This window comes from Rutilus rutilus (assembly GCF_951802725.1).
Source record: "Rutilus rutilus genome assembly, chromosome: 5".
Taxonomy (NCBI): domain Eukaryota; kingdom Metazoa; phylum Chordata; class Actinopteri; order Cypriniformes; family Leuciscidae; genus Rutilus; species Rutilus rutilus.
In genome coordinates, this window is record NC_140213.1 from 49,786,382 (window position 1) to 49,807,259 (window position 20,878).

The 20,878-nt window shown below is 40.0% G+C and overlaps 1 protein-coding gene across 2 annotated transcripts in view; it reads right to left on the minus strand.

Moving 5' to 3' along the window:
• lrrc49 (leucine rich repeat containing 49) overlaps positions 1-17,078 on the minus strand; it is a 29,980-nt gene extending 12,902 nt beyond the window's left edge. Inside the window, exons 1-11 of one of the 2 annotated variants that reach the window (XM_084410112.1) lie at positions 16,892-17,078; positions 12,984-13,052; positions 11,859-11,934; positions 11,207-11,407; positions 10,269-10,350; positions 8,858-9,067; positions 7,938-8,004; positions 5,075-5,218; positions 4,155-4,216; positions 2,253-2,403; positions 1,031-1,114 (exon numbers count right to left, since the gene is read on the minus strand). In XM_084410112.1, the coding sequence (XP_084266238.1) occupies positions 1,031-1,114; positions 2,253-2,403; positions 4,155-4,216; positions 5,075-5,218; positions 7,938-8,004; positions 8,858-9,067; positions 10,269-10,350; positions 11,207-11,407; positions 11,859-11,934; positions 12,984-13,052; positions 16,892-16,969 (1,224 nt within the window). In that variant the 5' untranslated portion in view covers positions 16,970-17,078. The remainder of the gene's footprint in view (positions 1-1,030; positions 1,115-2,252; positions 2,404-4,154; positions 4,217-5,074; positions 5,219-7,937; positions 8,005-8,857; positions 9,068-10,268; positions 10,351-11,206; positions 11,408-11,858; positions 11,935-12,983; positions 13,053-16,891) is intronic. The other variant, XM_084410113.1, reaches the window with a different exon arrangement.
• Between the last annotated feature and the right edge of the window lie 3,800 nt (positions 17,079-20,878).

The window sequence follows — 20,878 nt, forward strand, 5'->3', positions numbered from 1 at the left end:
AACAATAACACTTAAAAATTAAACCTCTTAACATTAAAAATATAAACATTTTACATTTTAAAATGTATAATAAATTGTAAAAATGTATAATTAATAAAAAAGGACAAATTAAAATAAATAATTAATAACTTTAAATACATAATAAAAATGAAAAATTACTGAATAAAATTTAATTATAAAAATGTTTATTATATAAATTAATAAAAAGGTGAAATTAAAATAATTAATTAAAAAATGTAATAAAAATTAAGAATATTAAGAATCTAAAAATTAAGAAAAATTAAGAATCTAAAAAAGATCAAGTATACTAACTAAAATTTAATTATAAAAATGTAAATGTAGAGTGAATAAATGTAAGTAAAACATTAAAAAAGGGAAAATTAAAATAAATAATGAATAAATAAAAAATAAAAATAATATAATTAAAATCTGAAAATTACTTTACACTTATAACAACGAATTAAATGATAAAAATATAAACAAACTATTTAAAAGATTCAAGTCAAAATAAAATCATAAATCATCATTAAATCATAAATAATAATATAATAAAAATGTCACATTAATATAAAAGATTTTTAATAAAAATAAAAACAATCCAAATTAAACACTTACTAAAATGTAATTAAAATAAATAAATGATCTTAAATATTTTATTTGTTGACCTGCATTGCCGTGATCATTAACTGACATCAGAGAACAGATCTGATGAGAATCATTCATCTGGAGTGTCTCTGAACGGTTATATATTCATAATTATGGCCTCGTGAGACTGAGATCAATAACATTCTGGAGAAAAAGTGATGATGTTGCTTGACCTCCAGCTGCTCCTAGAGATCAAAGATTGAATCCTGGCACTGAATGTGTGTCACAGATGCTGAGATTCGCTGTCATCCAGAAGCATGTGATCACTGTGTGTCAGAGCAAACTCCATGTGTGACTCTGTGTGAGCGACCTCTTAGAAAGTTTCTTTTCCCTCTGAATTCAGTAGTTTGTTGTGTGTGTGTCGGACTGAAGTGTGTGTTTGTACCTTGTGCGCAGCCAGTTTGTGACTCTCTTTCTTTTTCTCATCCTCCTTTCGTGCCGAAACACTCGCCGAGCGTCTCTCCTCCTCCTGCAGAACGCCAGCAAACCGTCAGGATGCAATTAACACACACACACACACACACACACACACACACACACACACACACACACACACACACACACACACACACACACACACACACACCTACAAAACTGCAGCAATGATAATCCTCTGTGATCCACACACAAACACATGTGTGTGTGTGTGTGTGTGTGTGTGTGTGTGTGTGGTGTGTGAGTGGATCACAGAGGATTATTTTCAGATGATGTGCCGGCCCAGCTGTTTTCTTCCCAGCATGCATTGCTGCAGTTTTGGAGATCAGGGGTTTCAAACATGATCTACACATCAAACACTTCAAAGGCATCTATCGTTTATAAACACAATTAATACACTGAAAAATTAATATTACAAATCTAAAGAATTACATAATTATAAGTTATATCTACTCACTATAGGAATGTAACGTTAAATATATGACTCTTTTACATAAAATAAATAAATTATAGAAATTATACAGCTCTAATATAACTCCACAACCGTTTTGATGGGGGTTTGAATTTTGATATTTTCTATGATTTGTGATTATGATTAGTTTAGAACTAATCATAATCACAAATCATAGAAAATATCAAAATTCAAACCCCCATCAAAACGTAAGCCCCCACTATCATAACATCATGTTATGTTAAATTAAAAAAATGAAACGGCATCACAACAGAAACATTCTCCATTACACTCATCGTCAGAACCCATGGAAGTAACTGTTGATGTATTTCTCATTGAAGCAGAACCCATCAAACAGCTCGTCCCTGTTTTTAATTAGTTTAGGCCTTTAGTTTGCATCACATCTGTGACACACTTGATCAGAACAGGGTTAAACGGGTCGTGATCGGCTCAGACTCACAGTGACAAGCTTGATCAGAACAGGGTTAAACGGGTCGTGATCGGCAGAACAGGATTAAGTCAAGTCAAGTCAATTAAACGGGTCGTGATCGGCTCAGACTCACAGTGACACGCTTGATCAGAACAGGGTTAAACGGGTCGTGATCGGCTCAGACTCACAGTGACACGCTTGATCAGAACAGGGTTAAACGGGTCGTGATCGGCAGAACAGGATTAAGTCAAGTCAAGTCAATTAAACGGGTCGTGATCGGCCCAGACTCACCGTGACACGCTTCATGTCGAGCAGCTGAAGGTGTGGCGAGCAGCAGCGGAGGAGTGTGTGTCTGTAGCATGACTCCAGCGCCACGGGATTCCCATCGACGCTCAGCTCACTCAGAGAGCGGCAGTGCCACAGACAGGCCAGCGCATCCAAACTACACACACACACACACACACACACACACACACACACACACACACACACACTGATGTCAACATCACACGGCATTCTGCAATAGTTCTGATTTCAAACAGGAAGAGAGAATCGTTAACTGTCGTGTTGCTTCCCTTCGTGTGGAAGCTCATTTTTACCATGGAATTAAACAAGAACATCTCAAATTTCAAACATCAACATTTCAACATCACAAAAACATTCCGTGACCCAGCAGATCCTCTCATCCATGAAACAGGTGCCCCTTAAAACAGATATAAATTGAGAAATTGGAGGGAAAAAGTGAAGAATTGCGAGAAAGTCAGAATTGCGAGATATAAAGTCAGAATTGCGAGATATAAACTCAGAATTGCGAGAAACTCAGAATTGCGAGAAACGCAGAATTGCGAGATATAAACTCAGAATTGCGAGATATAAACTCAGAATTGCGAGAAACTCAGAATTGCGAGAAACTCAGAATTGCGAGAGATAAAGTCAGAATTGCGAGATATAAAGTCAGAATTGCGAGATATAAAGTCAGAATTGCTTGAAAGTCAGAATTGCGAGAGATAAACTCAGAATTGCGAGATATAAAGTCAGAATTGCTTGAAAGTCAGAATTGCGAGATATAAAGTCAGAATTGCGAGAAAGTCAGAATTGCGAGATATAAAGTTTTGAGATATAAAGTCAGAATTGCGAGATATAAAGTCAGAATTGTGAGATATAAAGTCAGAATTGCGAGAAAGTCAGAATTGCGAGAGATAAACTCAGAATTGCGAGAAAGTCAGAATTGCGAGATTTAAAGTCAGAATTGCGAGAAAGTCAGAATTGCGAGAAAGTGAAAATTGCGAGAAAGTGAGAATTGCGAGAGATAAACTCAGAATTGCGAGAAAGTCAGAATTGCGAGATATAAAGTCAGAATTGCGAGAAACTCAGAATTGCGAGAAACTCAGAATTGCAAGAAACTCAGAATTGCGAGAGATAAACTCAGAATTGCGAGATATAAAGTCAGAATTGCTTGAAAGTCAGAATTGCGAGATATAAAGTCAGAATTGCGAGAAAGTCAGAATTGCGAGATATAAAGTTGTGAGATATAAAGTCAGAATTGCGAGATATAAAGTCAGAATTGCGAGAAAGTCAGAATTGCGAGAAAGTCAGAATTGCGAGAAAGTCAGAATTGCGAGAAACTCAGAATTGCGAGAAACGCAGAATTGCGAGATATAAACTCAGAATTGCGAGATATAAACTCAGAATTGCGAGAAACTCAGAATTGCGAGAAACTCAGAATTGCGAGAAACTCAGAATTGCAAGATATAAATATTTTTTAACTTTTATATTTTTTTATTTCATGGCTGAATAAATTTTATATAGACATTGAGTGACTCCTGACCTTCAGTTAGCCCCGCCCACAGACCCTTCACACACACACACACACACACACACACACAGGGCTCTGGATGCAGCAGTATGACACAGCAGTAATGAGGAAAAACACGCCGTAACGCTCGTTCCGTCACACTGCATCAACACCATACATGTGTCACGCCCTTAGCAACCGCACAACTCCCACCATGACAACACATAAAAAACTAATTACTGAACCATGTTCCCATGGTTACAGACACACTGGATGACAGTCTAAATGCTTCCGCCCGCGCGTGTGTGTGTGTGTGTGTGTGTGTGTGTGTGCTGCAGGACGAGGGCACGACACATCCTCAGACAGGACGGGGTTAGACACGCTAATGCTAATCTTACCTGCTGATGCTGTTAGCGCTGAGAAACAGACGCTGCAGACGAGGAAGATGCTGCACATCCGTCTGCAGACAAACAGAGAGAGAGAGAGAAGTGATGCAGCATCCCTCAGTCACCGGCACACACACACCCACACACACACCGCTGCGGCGGAACACTGACGGGAGGGGCAGCGGAAGAGCAGGACGACTGCGGGGGAGGGGAGTGTGTGTGTGTAGAGAGAGATGCTTAAATTCAGCACACACACACACACACACACACACACACACAGGAAGTGATCGACAGCAAAAACAGTCAGTCATTATTTTCAGCTGGAGGCTTTTCAAACTAAATTAATTTGTGGTTGCTAGGGTGTGGAGAATGGTTGCTAAGATGTTTTTAAGTGGTTGCTGAAAAGCTAATAATTATGTCCAAACAATGAAAAATGTAAATAAATGATTTTAAAATGAAACCTGTACTGATATAAACTGAACCATGAAAATGTAAAAGCAGAAAAAAAATATTTAACAATTTCTTTCTTTAGCTACATGTGATAGAGACAGAGCGACACGCGTCATAATGTGAAAGCCACGCCCACTGGGGGGGGGGGGGGGGGGCACCGTCTCCACTGACTCTGTATTGTGTCTCTGTGAACATGTCCTGCTCTCCAGCTGATGCACGACTCCACCAATCACAGACAGAAGATCGTCATCAATCACAGACACCCTAGCAACCACCAACAATAACCTAGCAACCATATATCAAAGTAGATTGCAACAGTTGTTGGAGATCATCGGCTATTTGTGGAGTTTTATAAATGACTGAGATTACAAGTTTTAATATTTCAATCATTGAACATCACATTCACATTCTGTTTAAGTGCAGTAAGTGTTGATGTTTTGTATTTAAATGTCATTTATTTATGATTGACGTATTAAACTCACCACGTGTGCGATGGCGTTGTGTCGCAGGTTCAGTTCGCTCAGACTCCTCAAGCCCTGCAGGTTCTCCACGCGAGCGATGCGGTTCCCCGACAGATTCAGCACACGAAGCTTTGACAAACCACACAGGTTCTCAATCTGAGAGATCTGAGGAGAGACAGAGGAGCTGAAGTCACGCAGGACTCAATGTTGGAGAGTCGCACCATTAAACTCTTCAGGAGGTAAACTGCAGATTGACTGAATTACATCAATTACACCATGTTTTACCAGACAGACTCCAATCCTTTAGACATTAATGATGTTTGCATTTAAGAGAGAATATTATATTAATAAATGACTTGTTATTGACTCTTTAAAACAACCCTCATCTCAATACAGCGACTGCACAGGTTCTGTTATCAACACTACTGTTCAAAGGTCAAATTTAAAAGAAGAAATTAATACTTTTATTCAGCAAGAACGCATTTAATTGACAGTAAAGACATTTATAATGTTACAAAACATTCAAAGAATCCCGAAAAGTTTGCAACATAATAATAATCAGAAATGTTAGCGTGAGCATCAAATCATTAGAGTGATTTGTGAAGGATCATGTGACACTGAAGACTGGAGTAATGATGCTGAACATTCAGCTTTGATCACAGGAATAAATTACACTTTACTGTATATTCACACAAAACAGATGATTTACATTATAATAATATTTTGCTGTTTTTATTGTATTTTTGATCACATAAATGCAGCCTTGAAGAGCAGAAGAGACTTAGCGACCTCAAACTTTTGAACAGTAGTGTATATATAAAAAGTATCATAAAAACAATCATGACTAGGTATCGTATTTTAGTGGAAATATATATTTTACCGTTAGTTATGTGAAGCAAAAGAAGTTATGCATCAACATCAGACTGACATGAGGTTACAGTGAAATAAAACACTTAGATAGTTTAAAAAAGAAACTTTGAGCCATTAAAGGTTGTTCTCTAAAAGCAGCGAGGCGCTGAATCCCACATGCATGTCCAACAGCTCAACAACCAAACTAGCACTCACCGAGATTAAAATAGACTGACGTGGGAAATAATTAAAAGACTGATGCTGATCCACCTTAAAACCCCTGGATCTCATCATGTATTACTCACAGCAGTGAGGGGGCGGAGCTACTTATGCACAGCGTGATCAAACCACTAATCAACCAATCAGCATCCGCCTCCACTATCACAACGCAAACAGAACGACGACAAGGTTTAAAATCAGCAGAAACTGAGAGAACAATAGGTAGAGGTAGAGTACAGTATTGTACAATAGAGTACAGTACAGTAGAGGTAGAGTACAGTAGAGGCAGAGTACAGTAGAGTACAGCAGAGCTAGAGTACAGTGATGTACAGTAGAGTACAGTAGAGGCAGAGTACAGTAGAGTACAGCAGAGCTAGAGTACAGTGATGTACAGTAGTGTTGAGGCAGAGTACAGTGGAGTACAGTAAAGTACAATACCGTAGAGTACAGTAGAGTGCAGTAGAGGTAGAGTACAGTAAATGCTGTGTACAGTGATGTACAGTAGTGTACAGTAGAGGCAGAGTACAGTAGAGTACTGTACAGTAGAGTACAGCAGAGGCAGAGTACAGTGATGTACAGTAGTGTAGAGTAGAGGCAGAGTACAGTAGAGGTAGTGTACAGTAGAGAACAGTAGAGGCAGTGTACAGGAGAGGTAGAGTACAGTATTGTACAATAGAGTACAGTACAGTAGAGGTAGAGTACAGTAGAGGCAGAGTACAGTAGAGTGCAGTACAGTAGATGTAGTGTACAGTAGAGGCAGAGTACAGTAGAGTACAGCAGAGCTAGAGTACAGTGATGTACAGTAGTGTCGAGGCAGAGTACAGTGGAGTACAGTAAAGTACAATACCGTAGAGGTAGTGTACAGTAGAGTACAGTAGAGGCATAGTACAGTAGAGGTAGAGTATAGTATTGTGCAATAGAGTACAGTAGAGGTAGAGTACAGTAGAGTACAGTAGAGGTAGAGTAGAGTGCAGTAGAGGCAGAGTACAGTAGAGGTAGAGCACAGTAAAGTACAGTAGAGTACAGTAGAGGACAGTAGAGGTAGAGTACAGTAGAGTGCAGTAGAGGACAGTAGAGGTAGAGTACAGTAGAGGACAGTAGAGGTAGAGTACAGTAGAGTGCAGTAGAGTACAGTAGAGGACAGTAGAGGTAGAGTACAGTAGAGTGCAGTAGAGGACAGTAGAGGTAGAGTACAGTAGAGGACAGTAGAGGTAGAGTACAGTAGAGTGCAGTAGACGACAGTAGAGGTAGAGTACAGTAGAGTGCCGTAGAGGTAGTGTACAGTAGAGGTAGAGTACAGTAGAGGCAGAGTACAGTAGAGGTAGAGCACAGTAAAGTACAGTAGAGTACAGTAGAGGGCCCTGCTCAAACAAATGATTCTGGATAACAGAAGAATATGATACAGGAGAAAAAAGTTTAACACGTACTTTACCACTAAAAACTAAAAAATCTAAAGTCATTTTTGCTTATGGTTCAACTGAATCATCGAAGGTCAGAAGCAAGTACATTGGTCAATAAAGTTAGATTAAATACATAAAAATGTATGTTGTATTTAACATATTTAGTTATTGGAGGTTTGCACAGTATTCTGATTCTGCATTCTCACGCTATTCTCACGTAAATGCACGCTCACATTTAGTCTAGAACTACAATAACCATCATGTTCTCTCACACACACACACACACACACACACACACACACACACACTGCTTAAGAGTTACACAACACTGAGTTACACAACACTGCTTAAGACACTAGGCAGCAGCTCTCAGTGTCTAATAAAAATATAATCATATTCGATATCTGAATCTGTACCTGATTACTGTGTAAGTCCAGGACATCGAGTTTGGTGAGGCCGTCCAGACCACAGATCCTCTGGATTCTAGGACAGACATTCAGGAGTTATCAGTGATTAATGTTCCATAAACACAGAAAACACAGGAGAAAAATCCTCTGAAGTCGTTGTGTGTGTGTGTGTGTGTGTGTGTGTGTGTGTGTGTGTGTGTGTGTGTGTGTGTGCAACTCTACTGGACTGAAATCCCTCGGGAGAAACACTACATGACTGGAGTGACAGACGAGTATCTTCCGCTCATTTTCCACCCCGGAATCATCTAATGCTGAATGAAGTCTATTAAAGAAATTTGCTGCATAGTTTTTGTGATACAGAAAATAATTAATGCTCCTCAAAATGGCCTTGATCTGTCTGATATCTGGGAATATGACCCTAGATAACAAAAATATGTTTTAAGAACGCTTTTCTAACGTTCCCATTAAGTTATGAAAATGTTATGTCTGAATGTTCTAACTGTTGTACATTGTATCATTCTTCAAACATGATGGGAATGTTACTTTTGAATGTTTTCTGAACGTACGAGTAGCAACATTTAAAAACGCTCCATTAACGATCTATGAATAATGTTTTTGTGCTAACGTTTTGAGAACATTATATTAACGTTACTGGGAGAACGTTTGTTCAGAACTGTTAGCTGAGATCTAGATAGTTCCGCACATCAGAGACTTACTCGTAAAACACACGAGCTTCAGCTCTGATATCAAACACTGACAGTTTAATTGGAGTTCTGTTGGTTTTAAGAGCATTCCTGTTAGATTACACACTATACACAAGGAGAAAGAGTGTGTGTTTGTGACCCGGTAGCTCACTCACACACACACACACACACACACACACACACACACACACACACACACACACACACACACACACACACACACACCTGTTCTTCCCCAGCAGCAGCACACGCAGAGAGCTGAGGGCGGAGACCCCACACATGTCAATCACGCGGTTGTCATGGAGATCGAGGAGCACGAGGTGCCGCAGGTGAAGCAGGTCCTGCAGGTGCGAGACGAGGTTGTGCTGCAGGTTCAGGAGACGCAGCTTCACACACACCTGCAGATCCAGATCCGGGACCGCCGTCAGGCCGCGTCTGAGAGAGAGAGAGAGAGAGAGAGAGAGAGAGAGGGAGAGAGAGAGAGAGAGGGGGAGCGAGAGAGAGGGAGAGAGAGAGAGAGAGAGAGAGAGAGAGAGAGAGAGAGAGAGAGAGAGAGAGATTAATGACATGTCAGCATCTAAGGCTATTTTCGATAAAAAATCCAAACCCTTTTCAGACATAATCTTCCTGAATAAGTCCTTCAGTGAAATAACTTGATAAAGAGCACTCTACTGGTGTTAAACAGGACGTCCAGCAGAAGTGTTTAACAGGGGGATCTCTCAACACATGCTTTACACACTCCTGACCCGACGACCTCTGCTGAACACCAGCGATTAAAAGTCTGTCTCAAATTGGCTTTCGTCCTGCTTAGTTGGGGACATTTAATATTCAACAATATTATACATCTGCCTTACTTCAGGTGGACGATGATGCAATTTTCTTCTAGAAACAAACTCTGCTGTCGTATTTCCATGTTATCTCTGTGAAGCTGCTCTGAAACACTCTGTGTTGTAAAAAGCGCTGTATAAATAAAAGTGACTTGACTTGATCATCACGGATTACAATCGACAATTTAACAATCATTACATCATTTCACTGCGTCTGGAAAATAGCTTTTTATCTTGAGAAAGACTCTCCTGCCCCCTGCTGGTGTGGTAGAGTCACACTCTCTCTCTCTCTCTCTCTCACACACACACACACACACACACACACACACACTTAAACATATTCCTTTAGGCTTCCAATCTCATTTACAATTTAAAGAAGAAACGGTAACACTTCACAATAAGGTTCATTAGTTAATGTATTAACATGAACTAAGCATGAGCAATATATGTGTTGCTGTATTTATTCATCTTTGTTAATATTAGGTAATAAAAATACAGCTGTTCAGTGTTTGTTCATGTTAGTTCACAGTGCTAGTGTTAACTAATACAACCTTTGATTTTAATAACTTATTAGTATATATGTTGAAATTAATATTAACAAAGTTTAATAAATGCTGTAGAAGTGTTGTTCATTCTCAGTTCATGTTAACTAACGTAATTAACTTTATTGTAAAGTGTTACAGAAGAAACAAACGGTAAAAATTATCTTCCAAAATATTACAAGAAAATTCATGAACAGGAAAGAAGAAAACATGAGTGTGTGTGTGTGTGTGTGTGTGTTTGTGTGTGTGTGTGAGTGAACGAGGTACCGGTCCAGATCCAGTCTCTCCGGGCAGGAAGTGATGTCATCTCTGAAGCCGATGGCAGACAGGAAGCTCGGGGTCAGACTTCCTGTTTCGCATTCAGAGGAGACGTGCATGTTCATCAGTTCATGCATGACGATTTTTCTGGGAATCAAACTCATGAAATAATATATTATCATCTCTGTGATAGTAAAATATCGTCAATTATTTTATCACCAAAATTACACATTTAAACGTTTTTTCCTTTAAAAAAAACGTAATGCCTTAAAATATTTTGAATGTAACTCGACACCCTCGCCTCATTTAGTATGCGCGGTTCTATGAATATGCAAATGAGCCCCGCCTCCACTCACTCACTCAGCTCAGAGATCCACTGGTTGACGATCACACGTTGATCTGATTGGTTACAAGGTAGTTTGTGACGTCAGAAACACCATAGTGTTTCTGAGGAGCGTTTCTGAAGCCCAAAGTGGGCGGAGCCGGCGGTCGCCATCTTGGAAGCGTCACTCCCGGACAAACGGAAAAGTGCAGTGAGGCGGATTAGCTGAGGTGATGTGACGCTAACAGACAAACGGCTAGCAGTGACATCAGCGGCAATCCACCTGTCACTCAAGAGGCCACGCCCTTAATTATGCAGAACTTTAGGGCTTAATATAATTTAAACGGATGAGTTATATAAAAATCCCCCCCCTCACAGTCGTCATGAAGGGCAACATCAGCTTTATAGACCAAAACCACTTTTAGCATCAGGCTGTAAACGTGTGTTTCTGCTGTAAAGTTGGGCATTTTAACACAGGGGTTTATGGGATTGAGTCTCTTCTGCAGCCTCTAGTGGCCAGTGGATGAACTGCAGTTTAACTCACTCAGTGTTGGACTCGAGAGAGAGAGAGAGAGAGAGAGAGAGAGAGAGAGAGAGAGAGAGAGAGGGTTGCTCTGGGTCTCACCGTGTGTGTGAGCGAACGCTGCTTTACTCTTCGCAGACGTGGTTCGATGTGGTTTCACCCTGTACGCCTGCGGCCCCAGATCCGCCACCATCCCGACAGGAAGTGCCACAGGAAGTGAGAAAACACATCGCTGCGCACCTGCAAACACACTCTCAGCGGCCGGTGCAGGAGCGCGCAGGTGCCGGACCGACAGACACCCGTCTGAGGACACAAGAAGTCTTTCAGTGTGTGTGATGTTGCTGTTTGAGCATGAATAAAGGGGCGGGGCCTGGTTGAGTTAGTTAGTAGTGTGTTAAACTGGCGGTTATGGTAAGGGGCGGGGCGGGGCATTTCCCAAACACACTCGAAGCGCTCGACCAATCACAACACACTGCTCCAGCCGACCAATCAGAGCACAGTGTGCTTTTCAGAAGGAGGGGCTTCATAGAGACAGGAAGTAAACAGAGCGTTACTGACAGACTGGGAAGAGAGGAGCCGCAACAATGGAGAATATGAGGAGAATTATCAACATTCAAGCAGGAAAACCTGCACAAAAACAACATCAATGTCTTCTTTAAGCAATAAGAGATGTAAAGTGAAACAATCACTGCCATATTATAAACATACAGACAGAAACTATAATTCCAGGGTGATATTTCGCAGAGTTCTGTACCGGTACTGGACGGGTTTGGTTTCACGGAGTCCACATTCAAAGCTTTCTTCAGTTCGTTTGATAACCTCAGATCAAGCTGGCAAAAGAATAAAGTGACATATTAAAGTTATTCTCATTTAGCATGAATATAGTTCATGAATAAAAGCGGTTGATAACAACCATAAAAAAAATGCTCTGTTTGAAATATCATCATTAATTCAGTAATACTGTTGATTTAACTGGACGGACCCTTTCAGATGAGAACAGAACTGAACTGAATAATGACTCTGAAGCTGCTTTACAGATGAATGTGTCTCATATTTGATTCTGTTATTTTCCTGTTTATCAGCGTGAAGATGACTTGAAATGTGTATCGTCTAAAGTGCTATAGAAATAAAGCTATAAATAATCCATAAATAAAAAGTTTGCTCCATTGACCCTCAGAAACCAAGTAGAAGAACATGATGGAGTCGTGGTGCTCAATCACAGCCTTTAGTTCATGCACTTTAAACACTTACAGTTTCATTACACAGGCAAACTAAACGTGATTCAGACACCAGATATCATTTGTGATATTTTCCACTAGTGTGATCAGGACACTACAGTTCATTTCTGTAAATGAGGAGAGCAGAATAAAGTAAACTGTGAGATATTATACCCAGAAACTCTTCATACAGAGACTACCAGTGACATTTATACACATGATTCAGACACTTTGAGCTGATCATGTTTTGCTGAAGTGTTTTGTCTTTAATTGCTAATGCTCTTTTTACACACAGACTGAACACAATGAAGCATTGCTTGGTGATTGGTTGAGCTAAACTGGTATTATCTAATTGTGTAGTTAAATTTAACAGCTGACAGATATTCAACATCATTCATGTGTGAGACAGTCTAACAGAAGGACGGACAAAACCAGTCAAATATCAACTGAGTTCTGCTCATATTTTATTACCATTTCTAAACTATAGCGAATAAACTGATGATGTGAGAAATGTTGAAGGAGTCTGAATAATGTTGGTTTGACTGTGTTTGAGAGTGTAAAGAGAGATATGATCAGATTGCAGGGACTGTGTTTGTGGCGATCATAAACCCCAGACCTGTTCTAGACTAGACTGGTTCTGCAACACTTGATCTCACACTGACCGGTCTCTGCGTCGCTCTGTCGGGCAGGAGTGACCTCACCGCCGCTAGATGCTGACTATAGCCGTAAACCTGCGGAGAGAGAGAGAAATATTCATCATCATCATCATCATCATCGTCATCATCATCATCACCATCATCATAAAACACGACACTACGACACTCAGCGCTTGTCATATTGAGCCACTGTGCTATCATGACACTACAAGGTACTTTAAATATAGATAGATAGATAGATAGATACTTTATTAATCCTTCTCAGGAAATTAGATTTGTAACAATAGCAGCAACCACATTCAATCGTCGCACACAGACTACATCAGTCTATCTACCTTACTACATTAATAAAACAAAACTTTCACTAAAGTTTTCACACAGCTTTCACTAAAGCTGACCCACTTCCTGCTCAGCTACTGTTCGGACGCTCTTGCTTACTGCTCCGCGCTTTGCTCTATCGCTTTTATATTCTACCCTATATTTTTATATTTTATCTCCTTTTATCACCTAATTTTAACTTCAGCAAATCAGCACAGAAGAATCTACTTGCTGCACTAACTGCCACAGACTTTTACAAAGGATTGCAGTTCTTGAAACAAAGTTACTTGCGGGACCACCAAACCAGACGGAGCACACAACAGAGCTTCGTCATGAACACCCTCAGCATACCGGTGAGTCCCATGAAACTAGTGCTCCTCGACAGGTAGAGAAACAAGCCGATCGACTTACTAATCGATGGCACAAACAGGGAGCGAGACCCAAAGGCACTCGAGACATCAGATTATCACGAGCATCACATATTACCGCAGTAGCATCCTCTACCCCAGATACAGCTCTGACAAGGATTGCAAACACTGGTCTGCTACCACCGCCTATACATCTTGAGAACAGATTTGAAGTACTAATGAATGTAAATGAGGGATCCCCAAATGTGATGAATGTGATCGAACACAGACTGAATAGGCCAGTAGCTAACACTGATGCTAACTGGCGCTCAAGGTCGAGCAGACAGCGGCACTCAGCTCAGAGCGCAGCCGGGCCCAGGACTCTGATAGTGGGGGACTCCATAATCAGAAACATTAGCAACAGGGATACAACTACGTGCTGCCTTCCACAAGCAACAACTTCTGATATAAACAGGGAACTTCAGAACATTCTGATGAAACATAAGACTGCAAATCGACTCATCATTCATGTGGAGAAGAATGATATTCATAAAGAGCAGTCAGAACTCCTTAAGAAGGATTTCATTGAACTTTTGACTGAAAGTTCAGACATTCATCAGTGGACCACTCCCAGCAAGAGGAACAAACAGGTTTTCACGGTTGCTTGGGCTAAATACATGGCTGCAAAAAACCTGCAATATAAAAGCAGTGAACTTCATTGACAACTTCAATCTTTTCTGGAGTCAGAGACAACTGTTTCATCGGGATGGCCATCACCCAAACAAACTTGGTTCAAGAGTGTTAAAGGAGTGTTATCCCTCTCTCCAGCATCTCCACTTCTGTGCTTCTCACAGAAAATGGAAGAACTGGTGTATGCTGGAACCAAACTATCCCACTCTTTTGCTGCAAGCCCCCAGATACCAACCAAAAAACGGCAGGCACCGCAACCACCAAAGCCTGCGGGCCCAGCTCGCCCTCCCCCTCCTCCTGTGAGAGCTCTTCGGCCTCTGCCACAACGCCAGGGCCCACACCCTCCTCCATCTGCTCGAGGTGAACCAAAAACAACTGATACCAGCTCTCAGTGATATGTGTCGGGTCCCCGCTACGATAACAGTAACTTTCTCAAATGTTTACAGAACAAGCGGGAACCCAGTGTGCCTGTATCTTTCTCTATTGCTGTTCTGTTACAAGATAGAAAGTCTAAGGCCTTCAACAGCCGTACAGCAAACCTAACTAATCTGGTGCCTATTACACGTCAAACTAAGAATGCTGTGGGCACAAAAAGTGTGTCTAGTATGACTGCGTGTGATAGTAAGACTGTTAAGTTAGCACTTTTAAACATTCGCTCACATAAAAATAAATCACTTCTAGTCAACGACTTAACCACAAACAACCTGGATTTTATGCTTCTGAATGAAACCTGGCTAGAAGACAGCTGCAGTGCAACAGTCCTCAGTGAAGCAGCCCGCTACATGGCGAGTCGGCTTTAGCTATTATGCTGGAACAGCTTCCAGAGGAGATCAGACGTGCTCCTACAGTCACCTTCACATCCAGACTCAAAACACTTCTGTTTAGCTGTGCATTTACTGAATGAGCTCTGTGCCGCTGTTCGTCCAACTGTACTGTACTGTACTGTATTTTATTTTTCTAAACTGTTTTAATTATTCTTATTTCTTTTTATTATTTTAATTTCTTCTATGTAAAGCACTTTGAATTGCCATTGTGTATGAAATGTGCTATATAAATAAACTTGCCTTGCCTTGCCTAAAGCATTCTATATCTTATAATATATTAACTAAAAAACATGCTATACCCTAGAATTATAATACTAAAAACAAATACACAAACAAAGCATACAACCCCTATTTTAATAATACTTAGAACATAGGTAAAAAAAAATAAACATAAATAAAATAAAAACACATTAAGGAGTGGCTGCGTTTACACTCGGCATTAACATGTGACCTGTATCCGGATGTTGTCCACACACACACACACACACACACACACACACTGAAAACACCAGTGTAAACGCGCTTCTGATGGGAATGTTATCTGATCAGTGTGTCCAGGGTCGGAGGGAGTCGAGGATCTCAGTGTAGTGTAAACGCACTCCAGCCGTCGTGTCTGCGTTCACAGGTGGACGTCACACAACCCTGGCACCTTTCCACAGCTGGAAACGTTCTCGGATACGTTCCGGCATCTATCCACATTATTAGCACTTGCAGCCTCTTCATCCTCCTCATTTTGCGAGATTTGTAAAATGTCCCCCGACTGAAAACTGTTTTTAAAAGAAAACCCACCACTTCAGGTCGACTTTGCACCAATTTTTTTCGCGGGAATGCGAGATCCGATCTGTTATCCAGATCCAGAAGCCACTTGTTGAGGTGTAAACGCACCGTGTCCTGATTGGCTTGCGGTGGCTCACGGTGATCGCATGTTAATGCCAAGTGTAAACGCAGCCACAGTCACACAGTGTCGGCACAGATCCGGCCCACATGTGGATTCCACAGATGTGGGCCGACACTATATGTTGCTGTCAAAAAATAATCAGTATTATGCTGCCAGACAAGTCATTTGGCGATGCCACTTTGTAAAGAACGACTACACGCCTGCGCATAATCAAACGCGCACATCTATAGACTAAACATGCACGAGCACGCCGTCAGCGTTTCCACAGATTCACGTTTTTGAAGTTTACATGGTGATGATAATGTCTTTCACAATTTTTCAAAACTTGCACCTTGGATCCTGTTTCAGAGTGTGTGTTCTCGAGCCCCAAACACAGCTGTTGTGTGTGAATGAACATCCAGAACACATTAAAAGTTTTACATTAGCAGCCCCTAAGTTAATAACTAATGATCTTTACAACAGAATCAACCAAAACTAACTTTATCTGGACAATATGCTCTATTCTACAGCTGCTGTAAAGCCTAATCTCTGTTACTGTAATCTCCTGTTATCACTGTAAAGCTGCTGTGAAACATCTATATTGTTAAAGCGCTGTATAATGAAGGAGACTGTAAGATCTGCTGAAAAAGAGCCAAATCCGTTTAAAAAAGCCTGTAAAAGCAGCCTGAGGACCAGCTGTTTCTCTCAGCAGGACAGAAGAACACAAGCGAAGCTCAGGACTGAATCTCATGTCAATAACTGCAGGATTTCTGTCCATCTGCACATGATCTGAGGCGGCAGCTGGCGAGTTTGGCAGGTTTGATAATGATTCTTCAGATCTTCATGTAAAACTCTTACCGAAGCAGGCAGAAAACTCCCAGATGCGTTATTATTATTATCAATATCATCGCGCTTCTGCTGTCTGTACGAGCGCATGTCCTTTTCTTCCAGAGAGAGTTCGCTAACACACGCGCTTTACTCGTGCACGTTTGTTCCAATAAGTCTGATTCGCATCGAAAGCGCGTTCCCAGCAGTGTTTTGCACAAGCGTCACTCCGCGTCCATAGCAACTAACTTTTAGTAAACAGTTACGGACACTTCCGGTGCCAACATGCGTTCAGTGGTTCAAGTCACCAGCACAAAGTCATAAACACGAGCGGGAAACTCGGGATTTTCTGTAGGAGTTGAGGAGGGCGTGTGTTTGAGACTGTCTTTGGTTCACTGCAGTTTTAAGGAGGAAATACTCAGCAATGGTGTCGACTTATGAACTTACACATGCTTTGTCTTAAAGCATATTAGAAAACACCACAGTGAGGAACATGACGGAATATCACCATACTTTTAGGCATTTAGCAGTTTTATTTACAACGAAATAAGTTAATTGCTCTCACAAAATATGAAAGCATTGTAATCTAGCAATATAATAACGATAAAGTTTACGTGGCTGCTTCACGAATTAATTAAAAACATTAAAAAACAAAACACACCTGATGCACATTCTTTGTTCATTTTTTAGATAAGTCGCCCTGTGGTGAAAATCCAGCTTTTAATGTTGTTTATGTGTCTACACGGAAGCGTATTGCATTCACTTGAGGAAAAATAATCTACTCTGTTTTTAGGAATTAACGAGTTAATTATCTCAAAATTATGAGATACATTTTTCTTGAAATAAAATGTATTTGCTCTGTTTTTCTGAATTACTGAGTTAATTATCTCAGAATTATGAGATGATTTTTCATAAAAAATATTTGCTGTTTTTCTGAATTAATGACTTAATTATCTCATAATTCTGAGATAATTAACTCAATAATTCAGAAAAACAGAGCAAAAACTTATTCATTAAAAATGATCTCATAATTCTGAGATAATTAACTCGTTAATTCAGAAAAACAGAGTAGATTATTTTTCCTCGAGTGAATGCAATACGCTTCCGTACATTTCGACACCATGTTTCACTTCCTCAAATCTGCTTCACAGCTTTATCAGCGCTTTAACCTATTACTATGTGGTGTTATTAATGTGCTTTAAGACAAAGCATGTGTAAGTTCATAAGTCGACACCATTGCTGAGTATTTCCTCCTTAAAACTGCAGTGAACCAAAGACAGTCTCAAAAACACGCTTTGAAATCGCTGGTGTTTCTGACGTCACAAACTACCTTGTAACCAAGAAAAAAAAAAAACTGTTTAATTTTGGTGATCAAAGATGCGTTTTAAGGGATAAAATTATTGACTACTTTAAAAAACCTTGAACACAAGTGGCTCGAGCGTCTTCACTGTGTATTATTCAGATTTTCTTGAACTTTGCTCTGACCTCGACTCGTTCTGGCTTTATCTTTGCTATGATGAACAAATCAAGCAACAGGCCAAAAGCATGATTTGACACACTAAACGAGCTCACTAAACCTCCATCTCATGATGCTTTGCTGTACTTTCTTGAATTCTATTTTTGGAAAAGACAGAAGCCGTTTGTCCACCAGTGTTTCTGTTCTGGCTGAGTTTAGTTTCTGGCCAGTCTTTTCTCCGACTAATCCGTCTTGTATCAATGACTTAATCCTGAAATCCAATTATTCATCCCGTTCCTGCTCCTTCTCTCCTGAAACTCTGCCATTCTGCACCTGTTTCTCACTTCATAAATGCACCTCTTTTTTCCTCTGCTTCATTTTGCCACTTAAAACTGGTGCAATTACTCAAGTCAATAATTATATCCCTTAAAACTCATCTTTGATCACCAAAATTACACATTTAAATGTTTTTTCCTAGAAAAAAAATCTTCATGCCTTAAAATATCTTGAATGTAACTACACCTCATTTAGTATGCGCGGTTCTATGAATATGCAAATGAGCCCCGCCTCCACTCACTCACTCAGCTCAGAGATCCACTGGTTGACGATCACACGTTGATCTGATTGGTTACAAGGTAGTTTGTGACGTCAGAAACACCAGCGATTTCAAAGCGTGTGTTTGAGACTGTCTTTGGTTCACTGCAGTTTTAAGGAGGAAATACTCAGCAATGGTGTCGACTTATGAACTTACACATGCTTTGACTTAAAGCACATTAAAAACACTTAGCATTTTTTTGACTTTCTAGAATTTTTTTTAAAGAGATTTATTACGTTGGTCAGAAGAAAGAAATCCAATTCGTCATCAGTCCCTCAGCAAACATGATGTTCTTCCTCAGTGTTTCTGTCTTGTTTTCCAGCACAAATATCTAAACATTCTTGAAATCAAGATACATTTACTGGAGAAACAAAATGACTGAAGATATTAAGTCTTGCTTACAATTTAACATTTCAATGCAGCTTTCTTTGTAAAAGTGCAACTCAAAACCTATTTGTTTTTGCATGTTAATGCATTGTGAACTAACATGAACATTTTTATTACGTACCATAAATGGCGTAAAAATATATTGACTCGTTGTTAGTTCATGTTAGTTAATGCATTAACTAAAGTTAAAAAATAAGACCTTAAAAGTGTTGGCAAATCCTCCCAGATAACAACATTTAACAACAGCTGACGCTCTGAATGTGTTTAATAAATGCCAAAACCTGCTGATGAACTATATCCCAGCATCTGTGAGTATCAGCGTGAACAGATTACAGTCTCTTCATGCGAAACATTGTACGATAACCTCGAGGAACTGTCAGACGACCAAATGTTATTCTTTGTCATTATACCACAGTATTATTCAAATCTATTCTTTTGTTTGTTTGGTATAATATCTTGATATTGTCTTGTTTTGATGATCCATAACATGATCTACCAGTTACTCTTTTGGTTCACAATCTTCAGATCTTTCAGTTTCATTTCACATTTTGCACTATAAAAACTATTTCAACTGTAAAATATGTATTCATCATGGTAGTGTCTGATGCCTTTAACTTACACTGAATGTGAGTATCTGATGAGAGTCCTCTGTTATTGCGTTCACAGTCCAGAAGCTCTTAATGTGTTCTTCACGATTCTGTCTAAACCATCATCATTAGAGGAGACAGTGATGTTTGTTCTTAATGATCAATTAATCCATCAAAATATCTTATATTTTTTAAATAGTTCAAATATGAGGGAAGAACAAAACACTAAACTTGTTTTTAATCATGTATCTGACTAAATGATTTGAGGGGGGGAAAGGCAAACAGCTTTAGGTTTTATTTTACTATGCAAAAAATAAAGAAAAAAATGCACAAAAAAAGCATATTGACTAGAAAATAATCAGTTATTAATATTTCATTGCTTCTCTTTTGTTTTTGCATGTGCTCAGAATTTCTTTGATTATGCAATATGCTTAAAATCTTTAATAATGTCTGCATGAATAAAGGGTTTGCTAGGATGAACATCACTGTTGGCCACAACTGAACATCTACGCAACAGTAAAACACACTGTATAAACACACTCTGTCCTCATGAAGGTTGTGTATGCATAACCGGACGCTGATGAGCGTCTCAGAGCCAAACTCAATTACGGAGAGATTTTAAACTCTGTCATGATGACACTGTGGCTTTCTCTGCAGAACAGCACTGGTGGAGAATAACCACATGCACAGTCATAACCAGATGCTGACGTCAGCATATGCAGAGACTCACGCCACGCTGAAGGTGCTCGGGTTCAGTGTCTCATCACCTGATCCTGACTGACGGACCACACGGGTCCAACCGGTCCGGAGTCAGAGCTGTGTGCATGACGACTGATGCTCAGTGCAGGATCAGAGACAGAGAGAGCTTCACTGTTACTGAGCTCTCCATCCCATAATGCACATATTCCCCAGTAAAGGCTCATATAAAGAAGAAGAAAAGCACCTGAAGCGTCTTTATCTCTGTGCTATAGTGCGGGACACACTGCAGTATCAGT